The 26,610-nt window shown below is 51.3% G+C and overlaps 1 protein-coding gene across 4 annotated transcripts in view; it reads left to right on the plus strand.

Moving 5' to 3' along the window:
* Nucleotides 1–4,539: 4,539 nt before the first annotated feature.
* DENND3 (DENN domain containing 3) overlaps nucleotides 4,540–26,610 on the plus strand; it is a 61,609-nt gene continuing 39,538 nt past the window's right edge. The window contains exons 1-7 of one of the 4 annotated variants that reach the window (XM_070631090.1): nucleotides 4,540–4,794; nucleotides 11,907–12,186; nucleotides 13,098–13,213; nucleotides 14,605–14,741; nucleotides 17,443–17,554; nucleotides 21,711–21,830; nucleotides 22,152–22,370. In XM_070631090.1, the coding sequence (XP_070487191.1) occupies nucleotides 4,693–4,794; nucleotides 11,907–12,186; nucleotides 13,098–13,213; nucleotides 14,605–14,741; nucleotides 17,443–17,554; nucleotides 21,711–21,830; nucleotides 22,152–22,370 (1,086 nt within the window). In that variant the 5' untranslated portion in view covers nucleotides 4,540–4,692. Of the gene's footprint in view, nucleotides 4,795–8,013; nucleotides 8,154–11,906; nucleotides 12,187–13,097; nucleotides 13,214–14,604; nucleotides 14,742–17,442; nucleotides 17,555–20,701; nucleotides 20,802–21,710; nucleotides 21,831–22,151; nucleotides 22,371–26,610 lie in introns of those variants that run through there. The other 3 variants (XM_070631092.1, XM_070631093.1, XM_070631094.1) reach the window with 3 other exon arrangements.

The raw sequence follows: 26,610 nt of genomic DNA on the forward strand, positions 1-26,610 counted from the left end.
CAGCTGGCACTGCATGGTGTGGAGGTGCACGCTGTGTTCTCTCGGGTTGTGTGTGTCAGTGTGACCCGGTCCCCACTTACCATCAAGTCGGGGACAGGCCCTGTAGACAATTCCTGGAAACGATGCTGGTGGAAGGGCATGCTGCCTGCACCTGATCATCCGCTGCGGCCTGTGTGACACTGAGCTCTCAGCCACAGAGTCGATGCTCTCATGCCCATTTTACAGATGAGTGCATCCGAGGCCCAGAGAGATGAAGTCACCTGTCCAGGGTCAAACACTTAGCAAATATTGGAATCGAGATTTGCACCAGGCGATTGAAAACGAAGCGGCTGTGATTCAGAGCAGAGGGCTCTGGGGTTCAGAGCGGGCGTCCACTGCCCACGGGGCAGGCGGGGGCACGGTGCAGCTGCAGGTGCAGGCCAGAGCAGCAAAGGCACCTCCGAGGCAGCCTGCAGGGGAGGGTGAGAGCAGCAGTGTCTGGGGACACCGAGCGAGCCTGGGGTGCAGGACAGGCACGGGGAGGGCTGGGGTCGGAGTAATCTGCTGAGGCCAGACTTCAAAGGGCCTCGTCTGCCCCCAAGGTTTGACTTTTAATGCAGGGCTGTCCAAACAGTTATGGTAGACCCCCTGGCATGTCCCTGCTCTCTGCACGTGGCTTTCCTGCAGTCATTGGCGTATTCCATTTTCCAGCAGCTTGTGAGATGGATGTCACCCCTGTTTTGCAGATAAGGAAACTGAGGCTCAGCAAGGCAGATGAGTTCCCCACGACTATGCCCCCAGTGGTGGGTGGCCCCGAGAAAGGGAATTGGGACAGGCTGGTGTGAGCTCTGGGCTTCCGTGTGCCCACATGCTGTAACAGGAACACGACCCCTCCCACTGATCACTAGAACCTTTTCTCCCCTTCTGCAAGGGACAAAGTGACATTGCTCTGGAGCAGAACACTCAACATCCTACACATTCATTCCCTATTTTTGTTGTTGTTGCTGTGAGGTTTTTTTTCTTTCTTTTCTTTTGGTGAGCAAGATTGGCCCTGAGCTAACATCTGTGCCAATCTTCCTCTATTTTGCATGTGGGATGCTGCCATAGTATGGCTCAACGAGCGGTGTATAGGTCTGTGCCCTGAATCCGAACCCACGAACCCTGGGCTGCCAAAGCAGAGCATGCGAACCCAACCAGCATGCCACCGGGCTGGCCCCACTGTGAGGTTCTTCAGTTGGAGAAATAAGATCATTTCACTTTTGCATTGCCCACCAAGTCAGTAAAGTGCTTACACTTGCCTATTTATATCCACATGTAAAGATCATATCATGTATCGCATATGGCTCTGAGGAAGTGTAGGAAAGAGCTGGGACAGCTGTGCCCCCGTGCACTAAACCGGCTGCGGGAGATGTGAAACAGAGAGGCGTCACACTTTTTACTGAAAGTAAAATACCTGTTTGTCCATTCATGCATTGATGACACTTGGGTCCTTTCCACCTTCTGGCTATCGTGAAATAACTCTGCTGTGAACACGGGCGTACAGACACCTCTTCAAGTCCCAGATTTCGATTCTTTTGGGGCTCTACCCAGAAGTGGAATTGCTAGATCATATGGTGATCCTATTTTTAAATTTTTGAGGAACAGCCAAACTGTTTTCCATAGTGGCTCACCATTCTACGTTCCCACCGGCGGGCACAAGGGTTCCAACTTCTCCATTGCCTCGCCAACACTAGTTATCTCTGTTTTTTCATAGTAGCCAACCTCATGGGTGTGAAGTGACACGTCACTGGGGTCTTGATTTGCATTTCCCGAATGATTAGTGATGGTGAGCATCTTTTCATATGCTTGCTGGCCATTTGTCTATCTTTGGAGAAACTCTATTCAATCTTTTGTCCACTTTTTAATGGTTTTTGTTGTTGTTTTGAGCTGTAGGAGTTCTTTATACATTCTGGATATTAATCCCTTATCAGCTATATGATTTGCAAATATTTTCTCCTATTCTGTGTGTTGCCTTTTCACTCTTTTGAGAGTGGCCTTTGATGCACGAAAAGTTTTTAATTTTGATGAATTCATCTATTTTTTCTTTCGTTGCATGTGCTTTTGGTGTCATATGCAAGAAATCATTGCCAAATCCAATGTTATGACACTTTCTCCCTCACATTCTATATTTTTTCAAAAGAATTTAACACATAAACCCGTGCGAAAATGCCCAAGGAGCACTGATATACTGCAGTTTGAGCCTGCACTCCTCACAAACTCCATTAAAAGAATAATTTACTGAGGTGAAATTACACACCACAAAATCAACCATTGCAAAGCGAATGCTTTAATGTCGTTTAATATATTCACGACGTTGTGCTCACCCCGTTTTCGCATCAGTATTTTATGGTTTACGAACTATTTTCATATCTATTTTCTCATTTGACCTTCACAGCAATGCTGAGAGCTAGACAGGGCAGCAAACTCATTCTACAGGAAGCGGGGGTGGGCGGTAACCTACAGAGAAAGTCATCCTGTAGCCCGCGCTGTGCAGGCAAGTTCTGTAGCCACTCTGAGCTGGGCTTTCCCTGACTCCAGTGAGGGGCAGTGCCAGCCCCCTGAGCAGGTGGCCAGGCTCAACGTGCTCCTCCCTTCTTCTGTGGGTCCTCTTATTTGCATCATCTGCCTAAGTGACCTTTCCGTGGCTTGTCCACCATGATTTTGGCTGCTGGTTATCTCCACTTCCATCCCCAATCCCATTAGCCCTTTTCAAGGATGGGGCAAAGCTTCCTGCAGGCACTTTGGAACTCTCCGCAGCATGAGCTCTGGGGACTTATGAAAATGCACAGAGCCAGGAGCTAGCAGCCTCGTGGAGGTCACCTGGTCCCCTCTCTGGTGTTAAAGATTAGGACAGGGAGGCCTAGAGAGTGGAGTCGCACAGCCCCACGCACAGCTGGAGCTCCCTTTCTTTAGCCTTACCACCTCTCCGACGAAAAGGGACACCTGCTCTTGCTTGAGCCTTACCAGGTCCCCAGGCGGCAGCTGCCCAGTGTTTACCTCCCTGAATGACGACCACGCCCAGCAGTGTTTGCACAAACAGGAAGCCGCTTAGGGCTTGGTGGTCACGCAGCCAATGCAGGAGCCAGACTCCAGCCCAGGGCCCTGCCAGCCCAAGGCTTTGCCACCTTCCAGGAGTGGCTCATGCCTCCCACTGGTATCTGCGAGCCTCTCTCTGGGCACTGGGGTGGCCCAGGTGACAGACTCAGCTGTGCCCTCTGCTGAGGCCGCCAATGTCAAGGACAACGTGCAGAGAGCCAGACAAGTGCAAGCAAAATCCACCCTTCTTTTGAAGTCAGTGAGTGTAAAAACCTGTCACGGCTCACTGGTCAGAGCCAATGGATGCCAGGCGCCTCCGGGCCACAGCCAGAACCAGCTGTGACTCACGATCCTTACGTGACTTACTAAGTGATCCTTAGTCCGGGTGCACCAGTGAGGGGCTCACCAGGCCAGAAAGGAGGAAGGAAACTTTCTGCCGCCAGATCCAGGCCAGCCGGCCCCCCCTTTTGATTTTCACATTCCTTTGCAGTTATGGGGCCTTTTCTTCCTAGGCTGATGACATTATTAAGCATTTCAGGTTATTTATTTTTGTTAACAATCATAGATTATTAGAACTAGAAAAGTTCTTTTGGAATCATTCCCCACCGGGTTTTACTGACACATGCCAGGGTCCAGAGAGGGTAAGGGATTTGCTCAAGGTCAACTGGGAGGCAGAGCTAGGACTGGAACTCAGGTCCACTCCAGGTTCTGTGTCCAATGACCAGGCACCAAAGCTAGTCTCCTGGGCCCAGCCCGTGGCTGGGGCAGGCCCGTGGTCCACCGCGATCAGGCCAGGCCTGGAGCTGGCCGTGGGAGGGCCCTGTGCAGCCTCCCACCCTCCTTAGTCCTGTGCGTCCCGGGCTTACCCTGCCCCATTTCCTGCTGAGTTTACTCAACCTCTTATTGCACCTGGCCAGCCTTAGGTTAACTGCGCAGAGTTATTAACCAGGAATGGAGCTTTCCACCCGCTTCCCCGCCAGCCCTTCCAGCTGTCCACGCCTGGCCTACTCCGCGGCCCTGGACCCAGGAGGGCTTCCTGGAGGCGGCGACAGCGGAGGGGGATGCGCCTGGCCTTATTCCCTCCACGCTTTCCATGGTGGGCCCAGGGGCTTGCCGGCGCAGGGGATCCTCACGCCCGGGGCCCCTGGGGCTGGGAGCCCTTGCCGGCCACCTGGGGACCGCACCCATTCCTTCCTCAGCTCCGGGTAAAAGGGGCTGCGGCGGGGCGGGGCCGGCAGAGGGGGGCGGTGCGCGTGCCGCGCACGCGCCAGGACCCGCCGGGCCGGTTCGGAAATGACGACCTTGCGCCGGGCCCAGCTCCGGCCCCCGCCAGGCCCCGCCCCCAAGGAAGACCACGCCCCCACCAAGACCTCGCCCCCGCCGGGTTCAACTCGGACCTTCTAGGCCCCGCCCCCGCTCGGGCCCCGCCCCCACCCCGGGCCGCAGGGAAGGCCCCGCCCCCTCAAGCAGGCCCGGCCCCGCGCAGGCCCCGCCCCGCGGACTGCGCTCCCCTGGACCCCCGGGCTGCAGAGGCTCGGGCGCTGGGCCGGCGTTGGCGCGGCCGGAGCGCGGGGTCGGAACCGGCGGCCGAGCGGCCCCAGCGGGGTGCGCCCAGCAGGCTGCGGCCGCGCAGCAGGCATGGCAGAGGCGGCGCCGCAGCCCCTGGCGCTGCCCTCGGGGCTGCTGGAGCTGTGCGCGCTGCTGGGGGCCCCCCGGGACAGCCTCCGCGGCCCCGAGCAGGTAAGGGCCCCACGGGGAAACTGAGGCGGGGCGCGGGCCGGGCGAAGGTTGGAGGCTGCGGCGGTCGGAGAGCGGGGTCAGGACCTGGCGCACCCCGAGGCGGCGCTCCGTGCCCGGCGGACCCCTCGACCCCCAGCCTGGGCGTCCGGGCCCCGCCACCCCGCCCTGTGCCCACGGAATGCCCTGGGCGGGGACCCCGACCGTCTGCGGGGTGGGGGCAGCGGGCCGAGGTCCGGCCAGGCCCGGCTCCCTCCAGCCTGCGGTGCCCAGAGCAGCCGCCCTCCCAGCAGCGGAGGAGTCGCGGGTGGCCGCCGCCCGGCTCCTTCCCCGGCCCTCCCGGAGCGCCCCTTGGCGGGGACCCGCGGGAGCCCTGCGGCCGCTGCGGTGACCGGGGGCGCTCGCGTGCGCCCGCCCCTCGTCTCCAGGACGCCCACCTGGGCGAGGTGCAGGCGGGGTGGGCGAGGCTAATGCGGCCGCTGCGCCTGGACTCTCCCGGCCTCGCCTCGACCCCGATTAAGTGATTTCATTCGTGACGCAAGGGCTCACTGTCCCCTAAGTGGTGGGTTCTGTTCTAGGGACGGTTTACTGAGATTTTAAGTTTTAGATTTAAGGACTGCCTTTACGTGTTCTTCATTTAGCCGATTGCGATGAAACCTAGCTGCTTTTCTCATTCGCGCTAGAACCCTTGCTTCCTCCCCCTCCGTTTCCTCTGTCTCTGCGCCCTAGCAGCCAACGGGACAAACTCTTGTCCCTTTCTCCAGGAAAGCAGCAGCTTTGGAAATTCTCCTTCTCCTTGTTTCTTTCCTGTGCTCTCACTTTTTCTTCCTTCTGGAACCCCGGCTCACTTTGAATCAATCTGTGGCCCTCTTCCTCTCTCGGCCCAGGATGTCGGTGACTGTCTATGTCGTTTTCTTTTGGTTAATTCAGAGATTCCCCGACTTTACCGCCCAGTTACCTGGGCAGGTCCTTTCTTCTAGTTCCAGATGACGGCATTGAAAGGCAGAGAAAGGCATTTGAGAATTGAAGACTGCAGGGTTGAAAGGACCTCACCCAGAGAAGCTGAATGTGGCTGAAATGAACCAGACCAGTGTCTGTTAATGTCTTGGTGGTCTCTACTTCTTGGCTTTAGTACAGAGCCAATTCGATGATTTCTGCATTTTCCTCCCCTTTTCTTACTCCCTGACCCCCCCCATAATGTCAGTGTCCCCTTTTGATCTCCATCTCCTTTGACCCTTGTTGACTGAGTTCACTTGTCTCTCTGCCTTGAAGGTGCCAAATGGCATTTCCTCCTTTTTCTTCTAATAGGAAATGAGCTGGTTGTAGTCTTCTCCACAGTTAGGCATCTTTGCTTCTTGGACGGTTACAACGCATCTGTTTGTTGCCTTGATGTGAGACATGTCTTTTGAGAGCAGGATGAATCAACTGGAATATTTACAGTGGTACTTTCCTGAACTGCACAGGCTGTAACATTTTCCCAGTGGGCGGTTCGCTAATCTACATGGTAACTTTTATCCTCTTTATTCCATACCCTGATTCTGTTAGGGCTTTGGCAGAGGATGGAGAGAAAAATAGTTGAAGGAGCAGGAATAAAGGGAGGTTAAGAGATGGATTAAACTTCCTGGAGCAACCTTACTTCAAGGCCTACGTTAATGTTACGATTAACCAACCATATCTTCGTACTTAGTTTTATTTTTGTAGCAGTTCTATTTTAAATGCCGAAGGCCTTTTTGTAACTTTTAATTTTGCTTTTTAAAATAGCTATTTCTCTGTGGTTCAGGCATTTATATTTGGTGACACATGAAAAAAGGCCCAGAGGTATGAGAAACATCCAACTTAATCTTAGGACTGTATAGTGTCCTGACTTTTTGTTTTACTTCTTAGCTGGAGTGTGTTTGTTTTATGAGATAGTGACAAAGAATTCGAGAATACAGTTGGATCCCATGTGGGCTGCTGGGTTCCCACAGAGATGGAAGCGTGCTCTGCACACCTTTCATAGTCTAGGTCTCTAGCTAATTCTGTGTGTGAAGGCACATTTTTATGGTTTTTAGTGGAGAGCAAGCATCCTGGCTTTCAATTTCCAGAGCAGCAGTGTCCAGCAGAAGTTTCTGGATGGTGACAGCCAGTGCTCTTTATCTGTGCTGTCCTATACAGTAGCCACCGGCCACATATGGCTACTGGATGCTAGTGCCCCTGAGGAGCTGGATTCTTAATTTCATTTCATTTTAATTAATTTAAATTTGAATCGCCTCAGTGGCTACTGGCAACTGTGTTGGACAGCGCAGTTCTAGAGCAATAAAAACATCCATTAATTTCTGTTTTGTTTCACAAATGATGGCCAATCCTATAGTGAAGATCAATGCCACTGTATCATCTAAGGGAAATAAGTCTGTGACAGATGAATTAGGGTGTTGTGGTTTTTACTTTTTAATTAGCTCTTTTTTTGGAGGGGCTAAAATGGTTATTGGGTGGGGCTTTGGTAAGTCAGTGTCTGGGGGAGAAGAGCAGGAAATAACTGTCGCAAGAGTCGGTGGAAATGGGCCTCGTCTTAGCCTGTGGGGGAGGGGCAGTTGCCCCATATGTCAGAAAGGGACGTAGGACACGCTGGGCTCCAGGAGTGCTTGGAGGCTTTCTTCTAATTAAGGAGTTGGACGTGTGCGAATGGTACCGGTGAGACTGTTCATTGCTCCCGTGCTCAGGTTGTCCAGCGTGAGGAAGACTGGAGGAGGACCCAGCTGACCCTCAGGAGGGGATCAGGCAGGTACACTGCTGAATTGTCACAGGGTGACACTGTGTAGCTGGGAACGGGGAAGTCAGCCACGCTTATGGTCAAGTGGAAAAAAAAGCTAATGGAATCATTTAAATAGGATGACTGTGTTTACGAAGGAATTATATTTATATATACATAAAACGTGGGAAGAATGTATCCCACTGTGCAAAGTCTGTTACCTTTGAGTCATGGAATTAAAGGAGGCCTTCCCTTCCTATTGTTATTTCTTTTATTGTTTTTATATTGTTGTTATTTTCTTTTTAATGAGACTGTGTTGCTTATCCAGTCAGAAAAGGGAGCGGGGATGTGCGTTTTGAGAAAAAAACAGATGGGTGAGGAACTGCGGGACGCCGAGCTGGCTGACTTCGGCCGCATCACTTCCACGACTCAAGATGAATCGAGGGAATGGGAATTTTATTGCCTTCAGTGTGATGACCAACATTCAGCCCAGAGCATGCCTCTCAGGGGTCACCGAGTGCCGGAGCCCGGACGGGTGAACCGCATCCACTAAGAGCCGTCTTCTGTGCTAAGTGTGGGGATGCAGAGGGGACAGGAAGGCAGTCCCTGCCTCACCCACCACACGACCCTGAAGGTGATGGAGTACCACTGTGCAGGGCAGCTGTGCTCTAGGAAGCGATTGGAAAGGGAAGGTGGGAGCCTGGAAGGAGATGCTCTAGGAGGTGATGAGGGAGGGGAGTGGGGCCTGGAAGGAGATGCTCTAGGACGTGATGAGGGAGGGGAGTGGGGCCTGGAAGGAGGTGTTCTAGGAGGTGATGAGGGAGGGGAGTGGGGCCTGGAAGGAGGTGCTCTAGGAGGTGATGAGGGAGGGGAGTGGGGCCTGGAAGGAGGTGCTCCAGGAGGTGATGAGGGAGGGGAGTGGGGCCTGGAAGGAGGTGCTCTAGGAGGTGATGAGGGAGGGGAGTGGGGTCCGGAAGGAGATGCTCCAGGAGGTGATGAGGGAGGGGAGTGGGGCCTGGAAGGAGGTGTTCTAGGAGGTGATGAGGGAGGGGAGTGGGGCCTGGAAGGAGATGCTCCAGGAGGTGATGAGGGAGGGGAGTGGGGCCTGGAAGGAGGTGCTCCAGGAGGTGATGAGGGAGGGGAGTGGGGTCCGGAAGGAGATGCTCCAGGAGGTGATGAGGGAGGGGAGTGGGGCCTGGAAGGAGGTGTTCTAGGAGGTGATGAGGGAGGGGAGTGGAGCCTGGAAGGAGATGCTCCAGGAGGTGATGAGGGAGGGGAGTGGGGCCTGGAAGGAGGTGTTCTAGGAGGTGATGAGGGAGGGGAGTGGGGTCCGGAAGGAGATGCTCCAGGAGGTGATGAGGGAGGGGAGTGGGGCCTGGAAGGAGGTGTTCTAGGAGGTGATGAGGGAGGGGAGTGGGGCCTGGAAGGAGGTGCTCCAGGAGGTGATGAGGGAGGGGAGTGGGGCCTGGAAGGAGGTGCTCTAGGAGGTGATGAGGGAGGGGAGTGGGGCCTGGAAGGAGGTGTTCTAGGAGGTGATGAGGGAAGGGAGTGGGGCCTGGAAGGAGGTGCTCTAGGAGGTGATGAGGGAGGGGAGTGGGGCCTGGAAGGAGGTGTTCTAGGAGGTGATGAGGGAGGGGAGTGGGGCCTGGAAGGAGGTGTTCTAGGAGGTGATGAACCAGGGGCATGACTGCAGGGAGAGGAAAGTTCCCCTCCAGTGAGGGTGAAGATGAGATGGTCCCTGGGGAGGTGATGGACTGGGGAGCGGCTGGGCACCTGTCAGGCAGAGTGAGGAGCAGGGAGAGCACAGCATCGTAACAAAGTCATGTGCGTCTGGAGAATGACTGAGGGTTCAGTCGTGTGTGGCTTTGGGGGTACCCTGCTTCAGAAGCAGGCTGGCCTGCTGCTCAGGTGCATAGCCAGCCAGGTTGTCAGTCTGTCCTGTGACGCGTGGACACGTGTGATACATGCACGGGAGTGTATAGTAATAACGGCAATGTAGAGAAACAGACTCTTTTTTGGGTCTGGTGGAGGGATAGAGGTGGGTCTCTGGGGCTGGTTGGGCCCGTGGAAGGGCCTGGTCTCTCCTGGGGCAAGAGGCCAATGCCAAGCATCAGGAGCCACTGCCCGTTGGAGCAGGTGAGTGATGAGCCGTGTGTGCCGTTTAGACAGGGCCACCCCTTTGGAAAGTGGACCTGGATGCAGGTAGGGGGTCTGGGCCGAGAGAGCAGGTGGTGTCATTCTCCCGGGAGAGACCTTGAAGGATTGGTTCCTGGTGAGTCTGTGCTGCTGTGAGCCTGGGGGTGTGCAGGTGCTCGGTCTGAGGGTGGCCCTGAGGTGTGGGTTTGCAGATGGGAACTGAGGGGGCAGGGCCCACAGCGCCGGAGTCCCAGCCCCAGAGACCCCAGCGGTGACGTGTTCCTCGCAGAGGAGCGTGTAGGTGGAAGATCAGGTTTGGGGGAAACCGGCATGAGCTTAATTTTGGAAACGGGAAGTTTAAGGGGACCCATCTGGGTCTGTCAGGAGGCAGTTGGGTTAGTCTGGGACTGGAAAGAGGTCTGAGCTGCAAGGAGGACTCAGAACTGTCCCCGTGTGCGTGGATGGAACCTCCTGAGTGGCCAGGGGCGTGAGGAGGGACTGGGGCCGAGTACTCAGCCCTGGGAAGTCACGGCCAGGAAGAAGGGGTCCCCAGGGGGCTGTGGAGGAGCAGTCAGGAGGAGGTAACAGAGCAGAAGGAGGTGGCTGGGGAGGTGCCTGAAAAAGGGCCGTCAGCTGTCTGGGCCTGTCTGCCTGGAGCAAACTGTCGCTCCTCTGACTGTCATTTATCTCGAGTGGTTTCGCAGTGGGTGACGTACCGCTCAGTCTTTCTGTGAGGGAGAAATAGCCGAGCATGTTTTCATAGTTAGGGCCCAACTGCTGATCTTGATAGGAAAGTTTTAGAAAAGATTTCATATAACTGAAGAAATGGGTTCCTTTCATGCATGACACACCGATTAACACAATTAACAGATTAACACAATAATCTGGATTTCCCATGCTTGGTCCTGGTTCCTGCTGGTATTCAATCTTTTTCAAAATATAAAGAAATTTTTGTCTACATTTAAACAATATAGCATAAAAGCACGCATATAGCGTTTAGAGTGTATTTGCGGATTGAAAATGCCGTCGTCGTATGAGTCCTTTCTGTGTAAGAATGCCCCGTTGGTACCACTGACTCTTACTGAAATGTTGATGTTGGCTCTGCCTTTTCTGCTGGTCAAGGAGACATTTCTCCTGGTGACAATGATGTCCTTCCTGCTGCCCTTGCTCAGGTCCCTCAAAGACCCTCCAGTGCCCGCGGCCCACCCCGGGCCCTCTTCCCTTCCTGTATCTCTCATACGCAGAGAATCCTGCTGCAGACTTTTCTCTCTGTCCAGCTTGGTGCCCAGACCACTTGCTTCTCCCTCACGGACTAAGGTTCACATGCCTTCTTGGAAAGACCTGGAAGCAGTCAGCACCATGCGGGTAGTCTCAACTCTGTAGTAAGAACTCTATCAGGCCTGTAGTTAGACAGAAAAGACAGGGAAAGTGGGGCCCAAGTTCTTGATATTTTGGGGAAGAATGAAAAGGCAAAAGGTTAAAAAAAAAATGGCCAAGTTCAAGTTTAAAAGCATTTGAGCTGAATGGCCCCCTTTCTGGATGGACCATGGTCAATGGAGGAAGGATGCCTCTCTTCTTGCTGTATCCGTCAGTGCCTTTTCCTCACTCCTCTCTCCATCTTCCCTGATCAGTGGTGACGGAACTGACGTGTGTAATGGCCCGGCTGGCGTGGAGGGCGCTGTGTTGGGAATTGTGGATTGTATGGGGCTTGACAATATACAGAGCCCTCACCACACTTGCCCACCCCACTACCCACGTCACAGGATGTGGGGGCTTTCTGGGGGCCCACGGGGGCTGAGCACTTTACCTGTTCAGTCTCCTGTATTCCTTGCACTCACCGTTTGCAAGGGAAGCTCAGAGGGACCATGTAATTTGCTGCTGCAGTTTGAGACAGAGCCGGGATTTGAACTCGGGTCTGGCCATCGCGGTACCCACCCGTCTCTGACCCACAGCGGTTTGTGCTGAGGGGTGGGTCTCTGCCGTCCGTGCTAACAGCCCAGGAACCGGGCTCCGGGAGGTTAATGACTTGCCTGAACGAAGGGCCTGAGACATTCCTAAAAGCCACTTCCAAGACGGTCCTTCCCGTCCTGAGCTGCTGGCTGAGAGGCTGTTCACATGACAGTGCACACTCGTGCTGTGTTTGTGGGTGCACAGGGGAGACGACGACAACGAAGGGTGGATGCTTAGACGGAAGGGCGGAGCAGAACAAGTGCCGCGCCGCTGTGGTAACTCGTATTGCTGCCTGTTTTAGGTTGCCCAGAGAAAGGGAGTCAAAAGTCTGTCTTCTCTCGATCCGGAGGTCCTGTCCGTTTTCGTGCCTCCGTTTGTCAGTAAGGAGGACGGTCAGACGACTGGTGCCAGCTGTGTGCTTCTAAGCAAACCCAGAAGGCGCTCCCTCAGGAAGAAGAGAGAGAAGCCCAAACCAGAGCCCTGGAAGGGCCTCCCGGGGGGCCCCAGAGAGCCCGACTCCGAAGACATCAGCATCCCCAATGGCGTGGACCTGCTCGCCCTGCCTCAGCTGTGCTTCCCAGGTATCCCCTTGCTTTCTTGCCTCACCAGTGATCTGCTTCTAGACATCAGCGCACTTGAGGCTGTGGGACTCGGGGGGAGCCGGCGACCCTCACTGCATCTTCTGTCCTATCTCGGGATTGAGTTTTCTTGCTCTTGGGAGTTTCAACGCTAAAAGGAAGCCGAGATCACCTAGCGCAGTCCTCATTTTTTGGCAAACCGAGTCCCAGGGGAGAGGCTGCACGGTTTGTTTATGGTGCTTTCACAGGGTTTCAGTTGGATTGGAAGTCTCGTCTTCAGAGGCTTGGCAGACGGGTTGCCGCCCTGACCCCTTGGCCTGCAGCACTTCCACCCGAGTGTGCTCCCACCTGCCCCCTCCCTGTTCTCTGTGTCCTTTCGTTTTCTCCCCAACTGGCCAGTTCCTGGAAACAGCAGGCTTGTGTTTCTGGGCTTCAGTTTTTGCGAAATGTTAAAAGTGGGTGATGTCGAAAACTCAGACTAAGGACTTGACATAAAATTGCCTGTCTGATAGTTTCCATCGTGGAGTTGATACCGTTTCCTGGCCCCAGGGATTATAAACCAGGATAGGCAGGCACACCCACTTCCCCTGTGTGCCCGGGAGACAGCCATCGCCCCAGGCACCCTGAGGGTTTCTCTGCGGTCATCCATGTGTTCCTTCACACGTTCTTCAGAGCACACAGGGCTGGCAGAGGAATCGCTGCCCTTTGTGGGGGAGAGGGGGAGGGCTTGAGGCAGGAGGAGCGGGTTCAGAGCATGACGGGAAGAATTAGCACTTGGTGTCCAGGCGCCCCAGCCGACGGTGGAAGAGCCGTGCTCCGTACGCTGTGGCAGCTGGCTCGCGGATAGCCCAGGCCCTAAGGTGCATGACCCGTGGCCATAACGAGGTTTCTTCTTTTTTTTTTTCTGTCCACAGGGGGTGTGTGTGTGGCCTCTGAACCAAAGGAGGATTGTGTCCATTTTCTGGTGCTGACCGATGTCTGTGGGAATAGAACCTACGGTGTGGTAGCCCAATACTACCGGCCCCTGCACGTACGTGGCCCCATGACTTCCCTCTGAGGTTGGGTTTAGGTTTGGTTTTTTTTTTTTTTTTGAGGAAGATTAGCCCTGAGCTAACTGCTGCCAATCCTCCTCTTTTTGCTGAGGAAGACTGGCCCTGAGCTAACATCCGTGCTCATCTTCCTCTACTTTATATGTGGGACGCCTGCCAAAGCATGGCATGCCAAGCAGTGCCATGTCCGCACCCGGGATCCGAACCAGGGAACCCCGCAGAACGTGCGAACTTAACCTCTGTGCCACTGGGCCGGTCCCTAGGTTTAGGTATTTTTAAATTGTGATCAAATACACTTAACAGTCACCATTTTAACCATTTTAAAGTGAACAATTCAGTGGCATTTTGTACATTCACAACATTTGTTGTACAACTACCATTACTTTCTAGTTCCAAAACGTGTTTGTCAACCCCAAGGGAAACCCTGTACCCCTCACTAGTCACCCCCTAGTCCCCCTGCCCCCAGCCCTGGCCACCAGTCATCTGCTTTCTGTTTCTATGGACTTGCCTATTCAGGCCATTTCTTGTAAGTGGAATCATACAATACGTGTCCTTTCGTATCTGCCTTCTTTCACTTAGTATAATGTTGTCCAAGTTCACACAAGTTGGAGTATATGCCAGTGCTTCACTCCTTTTTGTGGCAGAATCATATTCCACGGTGTGTGTAAACCACATTCTGTTTGTCCGTTCCTGGCTGGTGGACATTTGGGTTGTTGCCGCCTTTCGAATATGCAGGGCACCTGGGTTTAGGTATGAGGGTAGATCAGTCGTCACACATTTGGGGAGTGTTTTCTGGGCAGGGCTGCTATGTGTGAACCAGCTGGCCTGGGACGAGCTCATAGGGGAAATGAGGGACCTGACGGTATGGAGTGGTCAGCTGCCTACTTCCGGGGGTTTCCAGAAGCAACAGGTAGCCTGGTGGGCTTTGTTTTCGTGTCCCGGTGCTTCACCAAGGGCAGTCAGTGACTTCCACACGGTAGAGGGAAGTGGCTGCCTGGATCACAACTCTGCCCTCTGCCCGAGACTGGGGCGGTTACTTTTATCGTTTTACTTTTTGGTGAGAGTCTCCTTATGTGGATTGCTGTAAGTGTCGAGAGGCATAGGATGTAATCAGATGGGCCCTGCCCCTCCTGCTTGTGGAGTAGGGCAGCTGGCCCAAACGACCTCTGGGGATGTGCAAGGGCCCAGCGCACCGCGTTATACCCTGAGTGCGCGACGTTTCGGTCCTGGCGAGCTTGTCTTCCCCTGTGTGCTGAGAGCTGCCCCGGGAGGCCACATCTCTCGGCCTACATGCAGGCTGTTGTCCCTGTGATTGTGGCGACACTCGGGGCCAGGGTCGGGAGGTGACACGTCGCTGTTGCTTCTTCTCCAGGACGAGCACTGTTTCTACAACGGCAAATCGCACTGGGAGCCGTGCAGACTGAGTGCAGCCGGCTGCTTCGTGCCCTTCGCGGTGTGCGTGGTCTCCAGGTTCCCGTACTACACGGCGCTCAAGGACTGCCTCTCCTGGTGAGCCTTGGCCCAGCCCTGCCTCAACGTCCCGCCTGGCGCCCGGGAGCACTGGCGGGCCAGGTTTGGCCCCATGAGCTCTTGTGAAAACCCAGATTTTTCTAGAAATGGTAACATATGGGAATGGTATGACAGAAAAAGGAAGATCAAGCTGAACTATCAGAAGTAAAATTAGTATGGAGGATTCATTTTTTTTTTTTTTTAAAGAGACATATATTAGGAAGAACTCTTGCTGGCTATTTGAGAAAATCAGGAGGCTGATATTCTGATGAGTTTTATTAACATTTTAAAAATTAGCTTTTTTGCGTAGAATCTTTAACTGTCTTAATGCTGATGTTGACTAGAAAATCTGAGGATGTAGAGAAATTTTGAAAAATCAAGAAAGCATTGCATCGAACCTGATCTGCTCCTGTTGTTGGGGGCTGTGACGTCCCCTGAGGAGGCCCCAGTGTAGACAGGACTCGCTTCCTCGGGGCACACAGGCACTGTGGGGCCGCTGTCTGGATTCTCCCTAAGTTATAGTCTTAGAACTTGTAGTTTGATTACAGACTGAGAAAAAAGCAGTTGACGCAGGTTCCCTTTCGTGTCGTCATGCAGAAGAACAACCCGGGGCAGATCTCTGAGTTTCTAGTAAAGGCTGAGCGTTTCAGACTGACACCTGGACCAGAGGGATGAGCAGATGGACACGTTGCCCGAACAGGAATCCTTGTGTTCACGCTAATGACCTTTGTCATTCAAATTCCAGCATGTTAATGTTTTATTTTTTAAAACAAGGCCTGTCTGCGGACATAGCCTGCATTTTATTGCCGTAGACATAAAATATCTTGTAGAACAGAGAGCTGACTTTTTATTCAAGCGTAGTGAGTTGAGCGTATGCGCATTTATTCAACATCCAGCTGCCAGGGCGCAGAAAGCGATAGGATGAGAAGTGGGGACGTGGTGCTGTTGTGTGTGGTTAACTGAGAAATCTTCGGTACTGGAAGGTAAATAGCTTCTAAACTAATCTTCAGTTTCCTCCCGTGTAAAATGGGGGAGTTATTCTCACCTTTTACTCAATGAAACGAAGGGTAAGGCCAACCAGTGTTGCATGACAGGCGGTCAGAAAGACAGCGCCCACCTGGCCTTCCCGGCCTTTGTCACACGTGTTTATTCAGCTGTTGACCTTTCATAGTGTGACTGGCAACAAACATTTCCTGCTAGACATGAATGCAAACGCGTATTTAACTTGCAAAAGGTGTTCGTTTTTCACTCTTCTCGAGTTTTCTCTCTTCCGTGGTCATTGCTAAATGATCAGAACTAGAAAATATAGCTAGAGAAGCACAAGTGACAGAAGTTCAAAAGGCAGTGTGTAAACATGACTTTATATGTTTTTTGACATCTGTGTTTTTGCTAGAGTGATACTATGCAAACCATGCCTCCGTGTGGACAAAATGTGGGAGAAAATATATTGAGCTGTGTTTGGGGAATTAGATTATGGGCAGTTTTTTTTCTTTCAAACTTCATGTCAATGCTATTATTTATTTAGAATGAAGACAAATAGGGAGGAATTATCTCCAAATCCTGACATTGGCTCCATGAGTTAATTATGTGTTACTTAAAGTAAACATATCAGGTCTTTGATTGCTGGACATGGCGTAGTCTCGTGCTGTGCTGGGGGCATCGTCAGGGTCCACATGGGAGGAGGGAAAGGCGGGGTGTCCTGGAGCAGTCTCTGTGACTGCCTGACCAGGTGGGACCCCGCTGGCCCCTCTCTTGGTTCCACGGCCACCTCTGGACTGGCATAGTGGCACGTGTGGTTCCCTAGCTGGGCTCATCCTTTTTCCCAGTCAAGACCCCCTCCTGAGGGCTGAGCTGCTTCTCTTTGACCTCCACGGTCACTGACCCCCGGGCCAGCCACATAGCAAATCGTCAAAAGTGTTTGTCGAGGGAATGAATAAAGCGCATGAGTGAACAAATGAGTTTGTCTATTAGAACACACGTTAGACTGTCCGTTTTTGTAATTTTTAGCAAAGCAGCATCCCCAGTGTGTGCCCATTTTGTGCATATGTCCACATTAATGCGGACTTCCACATTTAAAGTTCACAGAGTCAGCTTCATTGAGGTGTAATTGACGTACAATAAAACCCACCCATTTTGAGTGTACAGCTGGCTGTTTTGCCAGATGTATACACCCAAGTAACCACCACTGCAATGAAGATATAGAATATTTTCATCACCCCCAGAAGTTCCTGCCCCCGATGGTCAATTCCCAGTCGCCCCACCCCCTGGTAACCGCTTATCCATGGTGTTGTTAAATCATGCGCCTCACAAGGCAGATGCGTTTTGGAAACAAACTTTCTCAAGCACTTTCCTTTGAAATGTTTACTCCTTATGAAGTATGGCACACACACAGAAAATGCACAAATTCCAGTGACGTTTTACAAACTGAACACGCTCGTGTAACCAGCACCCAGATCAAGAAACAGAACACGGCCGGCCCTCCACCCCCCAAACTGCCCCCGTGCCCCCTTCCGGGCACTTCCCCCACCCGGGGTAGCCATGCTCCTGTAGTCAGACACCCAGATTGTCCCCTGTTTGTGAAGAGTCCTGGAGTTGCTGATGCGGACCCTTACGGAGATTTTAGCTGTGATTAGAAATGCTGAGGATGACAGCGGACTCTCGTATTTATTTTGTGATTTTGATTTTTTTTTTTTAATTTTAGTTTATTGACTCATCTGAAGCTCTGTAAAGATTTTGAAGTCGACAATCACATAAAAGATTTTGCTGCAAAACTATCTTTAATACCTAGCCCGCCGCCGGGACCGCTCCATCTGGTAATTGAGTCTAGAATTATCTTCTATTTTTCCTTTGCAGATAGTAAAAGTAATATGATGAGGATGCTTTAAATGTTTCAAGTGATTCCTTAAGTTCCAGCTGTGATTAAATTATGCTCCTTAAATTCCTTACAGAAACATTTTCTATATTATTTCTAAAGGTCAAAAAATTAGAACTAAATTAGAAATTTATTTTCTAAAAGTTTAGAAGTAAAGTTTAGTCTTAAAGTCAAATATTTAGGTTTCAGTTTTGCTCATTGGCTCGTGATGAATAGGTATTGAGCTAGTAATAGCCGCTTATTAGTTAACATGTTAGTTCATTACTTGCTAAGCAGAAAACACATAAAATTTACTTATGTTACAAATTTCCCTTTGGTTTGTGTGGAATATTGAGTAATTTGTTAATGTTTTCCCCTGTCAGATGTGATCGATGAAAAGTAACTGGTTTTACATTGTTATTCACAATACCACTGTGTTATTTCATTAAGAGACGAGCATTTCACAGACCGGGTCCCGGGGAACCCAGTTCTGAGATGTTGTTGGCTGTTTCATGACACGAGGGTTTGCGGGTCGGGGAAGCTGGAGAAAGGCAGACCGCATCCCCTTTGTGTTGAGTAACATGTCAGGCAGCCAAGCTCTGTGATGAAACCTGTTTGACTCAGCGTTTTCCAAACTAATTGAACCATAGGATGCTTCCTTTTTTAAAAACAGACACCTCTTAAATAAACATCTTGGAAGGTATAGTAAACGTTGAGTCCATTTCACTCTAATAGTCCCTTCTGGAAGCTTATACATATAAGTCTTGGTTTTTGACATTTTGATTATTATTGACAGTTGAAACATTCATTTTATTTATCAGGAGACGTGATTATGAACTTCAAATGTGTGTATTTAAGATCACCCTAAACCCAGGAGTCTGCTGGGGAAATCCTGCTGGTGCGTTCCGAAGCCGGAGCAGGCTGCCCGTCTGCCTTGGTTTCGCTCCCAGAAACCCGTGTAGGGAATATAGGTTGGGTACTTGTTTTGTGCAAGGTGCTCATCTTTATTCTGTGGATAATTGGTATTTTTTTTTATTGTGCAGTAAAACCATCAAAGTTTCTGTTCTTGTTCAATAACTCAACAAGCAGTCATTGAGGACCCTCCACAGCGGTGAACGAGGCTCTCTGAGTTCAGAACAGAATTAGGGTTAACTGTAATTATTGTGGTCTGCCTGTGAACACAAGTCATGGGTCAATAGTACTTACACCGACTTTCTGTATCATAGACTGTTGGATTAATTAATATTTGGTTTCTCTATTTCTGCCACCTGCAGTGAGAAAGTTTACTGGGGGTCGTTCTTGACACCTCTTCACCCCTCGTTCACTCTGTCACACCTGAGCAGCCTGCCTCCAATGTTTGTTTCCAGTTTGCCCACTTCTACTGCCACCACCCCATTCTGGGCCACCAGCTTGTCTCACCTACACAACTTGGGGAACCACTGGTCTGTCCACTTCCATTCCTGACCCTTCATCCAGTTCATCCTCTGCACAGTGGCTGGAGAGATCGTTAAAGTCTAATTGGACCCCACAATGGTTTTGCACTATGTGCCTTCACCAGTCCTGCATCCCTGGCCCCTGTGTCACTGTGGAGCTCTGTGTTATTCACTCACCCCCTTCTCACTGTTCCCCAGCTACACTGGGCTTCTGGCAGTCTTTTGTAGGTGCTGCCACAGGGCTCTTGCACGGGCTGTTCCCGGAAGTACCACTATCTCCATTTTCTCATGGCCAGCTCCTGCTCATCTCTCAGGTCGTGGCTCAGATGTTGGTTCTGAGCCGTCTCCCACCCCATCTCTCTCGCAGTGCCCAGCTTTCTTCCTGCAGAGCTCAGCACAGTCTGCAATTAGGGCTTGTGTGCATGTGTTTTTTATTTAATGTCTATCTTATCCATTGGACTCTGAGCTGCATGGAGACAGAGGCCATGTTCAGAACTGCATATCCAGGGCTTTCTGCCATGCCCAGCACTAGCTATTCCACAGACGGCTGTTCAGTGAATGAATAAAGCGTGAGCCGTGTTTCAGTATTAGCCAGTAGTGTTCATTGAATCGGATCTGCATCTTGGGTCGCATGCGTTAGTCTGAATGAGCTGAGTTAGCGTGGGTCAGGCTTGTCACTGTGACCCTCCGTTAACAAGTCTGATTAGCTACAGGGTCCAAGTTGATGTAATGGTCATCATCACTTTCAGAGAATGTCGTGTAAGAGTGGCTGTTCATTCTTTTGAAGAAATCTGGGAGGCCAATTTAGGCCAATTTCATCCATATAGGAGCCAAGTCAGCAGTATTTTCCAGAATCCACTGCAGTCAATTTAGAGACTGTCATGGATAGCAGTCCTGGGCCGCAGTTCTTATGTTTCGAATAGCGTGTGCGTGCGCCAGGCTGCAGGTTCCCGTGGCTTCTGGGCCTGGGCATCTCTGATCCCTGAAAGGAGGCCCCAAGCTCGGGAGTGGGGAGCGAGGACCCAGCCTCCTCCCGTCCCAGTTCAGCGCCCTTTTGCTGACGGCGCCTGGACCGCCAGCCCGAGGAGAGCACAGATGTTAGGAGCGCCCGCGTCCCCGGGCCCGGTCTGCTGCTTCTCTGCCCACCAGTGGGTCTGATTCTACTTGCTTTTGAAGTCCTGGGCATAACTGGGTGCGCACAACGAAACATATGTATGTTTCATGAGTCACTTTGTGTTGCTTTGTACGTGAAACGTGTTATTTTTCTGGGGCTCCAAGCAAGTTGAAATTTGGAAAATATTTACCTAAAACCTCTCTCCCTCCTCAGTTCCTTCATCTGTAAAGTGGGCAGAATAATAGAACCCACCTCAGAGGGTCTGAGTCTTAAGTGCTGGAAAGTCGCTGGCGCTGCACCCGAGAGGTCCCGGGGCCGAACGACGTCACGGGGAGAATGACCAGCGTACGCATTTGGGTTTTATCTGTAACTGAGTGGCTGGCTGACACATTTATTTTTTGAAATGTTGAGAATTTTTCATACAAATTTTACAATTTTTAATAATCCATCACAACTTGGAGTATTAACGCTGGTTTATTTTATTTTGTTTTGTTTTAAATACGAAGGAGGTTATTGGTCACCTAAGTGAATCTGCCGTGTTTTGCTGTGTCTTGCTTCTATAGACAAACTGGGAACAAGAAAGCAGAGAGGCCCCAGGTGTGGTTCTGGGGCACTGGCAAATGTCCTGACCGTCAGAAATTACAGTCCTTTCTTGTTTTCAGGTTTGTTGTGGTTTTTTTTGCATGAAAGATACTTAGAATAGTGACTACAGGGACTGTAATTAAGTGTGAACGGTGAACATTTCATTCTGGGGCCTTTTTTCTCAACCCCGTACTCTGCTTCTCTCGATTTGTCCTCCTCCCACGTTTTTCCTTGAGGAAGCCTCTCCATCGTCAGATCTGATTGCTTCTTTCCTTTCTGTCTCTCCGGGGCTTGGCTGAAACTTGGCTCATTTAATGGAGCTGCAGAGGTGGGGCAGCGTCCCAGGTGGCTCCCGCCATGGGGGCTGTAGGCTTGCCGTGCACAGCTCTGTCTCCTCGGACAGCTGGCCAGCCCCTACGTGGAGGGGACCAAATCTTCCCCTTCGTGCCCACCCCAACCGTTAACACATAATGGGCTTTCTGCGAACACAGAGCTTGAATTGAAGTCTTATTTAAAAAAATAGTATTTTGAAATATGAAGTATCTCAGAATTTTTTTGAAGTACGTGTCTTTAAGGAGCTTTGACTATTGACAATACTAAGAATACATAATAAGTAGTAGCTAAGAATAATGTAGCATCGTGAAGGGTAATTGGAACGTGCTTGGTTTAGAATTTGTGCTAATTGGGACAGATATCTGGGTGGCGGCCTATCTTTGTTTTGCCAATGAACAGTTTGCTAATTAATGAAAGCGTTTAAAGAGAGTTTGGCTGAAAAAGACCTTAAGTACCCAATTTATGTATGAGCGAATATCGGAGTTCTGTATATCTCTAGACAGTTTGCTATTCTGTGACATATAAGGTGACAGCATGAGTCTTCAAAGATGTGTCCTAACGCAGATGCTTTCTGAGCCACAATAGTGACTTTGAGTGCATTTCGGCCTCGGCTGGGAGCAGCTCTCTGAACTCTTGATGGAAATTGGTCGTTGCAGGTATTTAACATGAAGCCGCTACAGATTGTGTTTCCCTCCCGAGCGGACCCTGACAGCCTGCTCATCGACCTGGACCTTCACCTGCCCTTGCTGCGCTTCAGGCCCGAGAGGGTGCTGCAGGTACGCTCCTCTCCACCCGGAGAGCGTGCCTGATCCTCCTCACGGGCGTCAGAACGACAGTCGTATGGAAAATGCTCAAGGGCAAGTGTATTCCATGGCGCACAGAATCCATGCTTTTTTTGCTTAAAACCGACATTCACTACGGTGCACGCTGCTTGCAAATAGCACTTTTGGCAGGGGCCGAGTGGCTTTTGTTTTGACGAGCGGAGCAGGAAACCAGGGTGAAACCTGTCCTCGTCTGGTCCTGTTGGGTGGCGTGTTGAGTGTGTGACGTTGACGTGCCGGGTTGGGAGCGTGACCTGGTGGTGTCGATTCCCCCAGATCCTGAGCTGCCTTCTCACCGAGCAGCGGATTGTGTTCTTCTCCTCCAACTGGGCTCTGCTCACGCTCATCACCGAGTGCTTCATGGCCTACCTCCACCCGCTGCAGTGGCAGCACACGTTCGTGCCCATCCTCTCTGGCCAGATGCTGGATTTTGTCATGGCTCCTACATCCTTTCTCATGGGCTGCCACCTCGACCACTTCGCAGAAGTCAGCAAGGTTAGGTATTGAGCATTTGATTGGTTGAGATATGTGTGCGTATGTATTTCCCTGGTATGTTTATTTTCCCACTGTGTTTGTTTTCTCCTGCTGCGTTACACACTCCCAGAGACTCAGTGACTTAAAACACCACCTTTTATTATCTCACAGTAAATCAAGGTGTTGGCCGGGCTGGCTCTTATCTGGAGGCTCGGGACAAGAATCCGCTTCTAAGCTCATTGTTGTTGGCAGATCCCGGTTCCTGTGGCTGTGGGTGTGAGGTCCCTGTGTCCTTGCCGGCTGCTTGCGGGGGTGTGCCCTCTGCTCCTCGAGGCTGCCCGCGTTCCTTCTCATGCGGCCGGCAGTGGCGCGTCAAGTTACCCTTGCACTTCAGATCTCTCTGGCTTCCCCTTCTGCCACTAGCTGGAGAAAGTTCTCTGCTTTTAAGGGCTCATGTGACTATACTGGGCCTGCCTGGATGATCTCCCCCTTTTCAGATCACCTGTGTCATATCACAGCATAATCATGGGGGTGACGTCTCGTCTCATTCGCGGGGTCCAGGGGTTAGGGGTGTGGAATCTAGGGAGGCTATTTTTAGACTTCTGCCACCACTCCCACTTTTTGACATGACTCATTTATTTTTGGCGGGGTCACATTGTTTTATAACATCATATCAGTTTCAGGTGTACATCATTATCATTTCAGCTTCTGTATAGACGGCATCGCGTTTACCACCGAAAGTCGAGTTGCCACCCATCACCATACACATATGCCCCTTTCACCGTCCCCCACCTCCTTCCCCTCTGATAGCCACCAATCTGTTCTCCATATCTGTGTGTTTGTTTATCTTCTACGTATGTGTGAAGTCATATGATAGTTGTCTTTCTCTATCTGACTGACTTCGTTTAGCATGATATCCTCAAGGTCTGTCCATGTTGTAGCAGATGGAATATTTTGTCTCTTTTTATGACTGAGTAGTATTCCTTTGTGTGTGTGTATATATATATATAAAACACACACACACACACACACACACCCCACCTCTTCTTTATCCATTCATCCATTGATGGGCACTTTGGTTGCTTCCAAGACTTGGCTATTGTGAACAATGCCGCAGTGAATGTAGGGGTGCATGTATCTTTTTGAATTACTGTTTTCATGTTCTTTGAAGAGGATGTGGGGGAAAAAGGAACCCTCGTACACTGCCGGGGAGAATGTAATTTAGTGCAGCCACTATGGAAGACAGGATGGAGATTTCTCAAAAAATTAAAAAAAGAAATACCCTATGATCCAGCTGTTCCACTCTGGGTGTTTATCGACCATTTGATTTAGAATATTAAATCCTTGCGAGCTCCTTCTGAGGACTTGTGGGAAGTTGCTTTGAAAGTGCCCTGAAGTGAGGGCCAAGCACCCTGGGCCGCAGAGAGGTCGTGATCACTTCCAGCTCTTGTGCACTGGGCGCCACACTCACGGCGTACCATCTCGTGTGTCCTCACACCATCCCCCTGTGGCCTCGGGGTGCATTCAAGGCCATGGTGCTCTGTGCCTTGGATCACTTTTCGGTCTACCGCACAGCAGCTTCTCAGGCTCCACGTGGGTTTTCCAGTGAGGAGAGTGCAGGCTTTGGAGTCAGTGAAACCTGATTTTAAGTCTCAGCTCTGCTGCTTGCTCGTTTTGTGACCCCGAGTGAGTGAGTTGCTGTTGCTAAGCCCCAGCTTCCTCATCTGTGACGTGGGGCAAGGACACATCCTTCAAGGCGGGGTTCCGCCTGAGGGACATTCTGCACCCACCCAGCACCTGGCACATGACGGGGTCTTGATAGATGATAGCTGCCATTGTTATTGCTCCATGTTTTCCATTGTTATTTTTTTTGATTAACCTTCTGTTGTTCGTTAATACTGTGGACACAGAAAATGCCCACACGTGCCGCATGTGGCTCAGTGGTAGTGGGGTGTGTGGGCCTTGCTGAGTTTGGTGGCCGTCTGCTCGCTGAGTGACTGACCTGTGACAGAGCGTTGAACTCTCTGGTGTCCTAGTCACACAAGGACGGTAGGCATGCTGGCCTGTGGTTACGATGAGGATCCGTGAAGTCAGTGCAGCAGTGCCTGGCATGCAGCAGGTGCTCAATACGTGCTAGCTGTTTTTCCTGTTGACCGGAGATGGCACACATTGGGCTGGTGAGTTAAGGTCACAGGCCCGTGATAAATACAGTGATATTGCCACCAGCCAGAGTGAGTTTGGTTTTTTAAGACCGCTTTCTTCAGATACAATGTACATACTACAAAGTTTATCTGATTAAAATGTACAATTCAGTGGCTTTTGCTAAGTTTATAGAGTTGTGCCAACTGACTTTAGACATTTTCGTCGCCCCACAAGGAAACCCTGCGTGCGTTAGCAGTCACCCCCATTCTGCCCCCACCAGCCCCCGGCAGCCTCTGTCTGCTTCCTGTCTCTGTGGCTTTGCCTGGGCCACGTACGTGGCTTTCTGTAAGTGGAGTCATCTGACATGTGGCCTTTGTGCCTGGCTTCTTTCACCAGCACAGCGTTCGCTGAGGTTTATCCACGTGGCAGTGGGTACAGGGCGTCGTTTTCATGGGCGGATAGGATTCCATCATGGGAAGATACTGCGGTGTGTTTGTCCATTTTTCAGCTGACGCTCCTTCGGGTTGTTCCTACCTTGGCCCTTACGAGCAGTGCGCTGTGAACTTTCACACGGAAGTCTGTGTGTGGACGTAAGTAAGTTTGCACCTGCCTTAGGTAGGTTCCTAGCACTGGAGTGGCCGGGTCAGACGGTGACTACGTTTAACTGCTTGAGAAATGGCCACACTGCTCTGTGCGCTCCCTGCCCGTTTCCTGTTCCCACTCACCACGGAGGAGAGTTTTGGTTTCTCCACCTCCTCACCAACACTTGTCGGTATCTATCTTTTTGATTCTACCCATCCTGGTGGGTGCGAACTGGTGTCTCATGGTGGTTTCGATGTGCAATTCCCCAGTGACTGACGATGTTGATCACCTTTTCATGTGCTTATTGGCAATTGGTACCGGGTAGGTTTTCATTCACCTTTTTATTTTGAAAATTTGTAAGTGAGCACAAAAACAGAGAGAGGAGTAGGATGGATGCTGTGCACCCCTGCGGCTTCAGCAGTCGTCAGGAGCGGCCCCACTGCCCTGCTGTTCCCTGGAGCTTTTCAGGGCAAATTCTGGGAAGGCAGTAGGCTGTGCTGGGCCCAGGGCCCCTCCGCGGGAGGAGCCGGTGTCTCTGTTCTTGCCAAAGCGAGTGACTCACCAGGGGACAAACACACTTTGGGAAAAGGCCATTCGGACCTTCATGGAAGAAACGGAAAAACGTCACTCAGTCCACCTTGCAAATGAGAAAAAAACAGGCCATGCTCTGAAGTCTAAAGTTATGTTTCTTTTTTTAGTCATTAGGGAAAAAACCGTCTTCTCTCAGACCCTTCAGAAGGGAAACATTTGGGCGTGTTTACTTAACAATTCCCGGCAGCAGTCGTGAAGGAATGCCTTTTAGTGACTGACCCGTTCTGGCAGATTTCAGGTCCTAACTGAGGGCATGTTGGGGTGTGAATGTTGTCCGTGGTGCCGGGAGCTCGGAAGCTGCTGCACCGTGACGAGCAGATGCTCGGCGTTCACGTTTATGGAGGGCGAGGCTGTTCCCTCGCCGGGTCGGTACTGGCTCTGCTGCCCTGAAGACTTGGTTTGTGCACAGTGCACGCAACATCGGACCCGGCATGCAAGCTGGGAGCGGGCACCTTCCGAGAGATTCAGCGTCACATTCCAGGGGCTGTTGAATTGCAGAACTCCAGTGCGAGTGTGACTCATTATTGGTGTGTTTTCCTGAAGATAAGACTTTTCAAGTCAACCATATACATATTTCAAAAGTTCTAAGTGTGTGTGGTCACTGAGCCCAGCACAGGGACCCCACCCACGCTCTGAGGGGAGGGCTAGCTGGGCTGCTAAACTGACACATTGGGTGTTGAACGTCAGTGTGGCTCTCATCGGTTCTGGAATGTTCTCTCCAGGCTCCCTGAAGTAGTACATGCAGTGTTTGTATAAGGTAGGTGAGAGCCTGAAACTTGTGTTGGAATCTTGGCTCAAAGACGGAGGCATATTGAATCAAATTAGCGCGTTAATGTAACTCATGGTATACACTGCATTTTTCAGTAGAGATAATATAAGACTGTGTACATATTAAATAGGGTAATCTAATTAATGTTGACACTGAATGCAAAATGTATTTTTGTGT

The sequence above is a fragment of the Equus przewalskii genome, chromosome 8, assembly GCF_037783145.1.
Source record: "Equus przewalskii isolate Varuska chromosome 8, EquPr2, whole genome shotgun sequence".
Classification (NCBI taxonomy): Eukaryota; Metazoa; Chordata; class Mammalia; order Perissodactyla; family Equidae; genus Equus; species Equus przewalskii.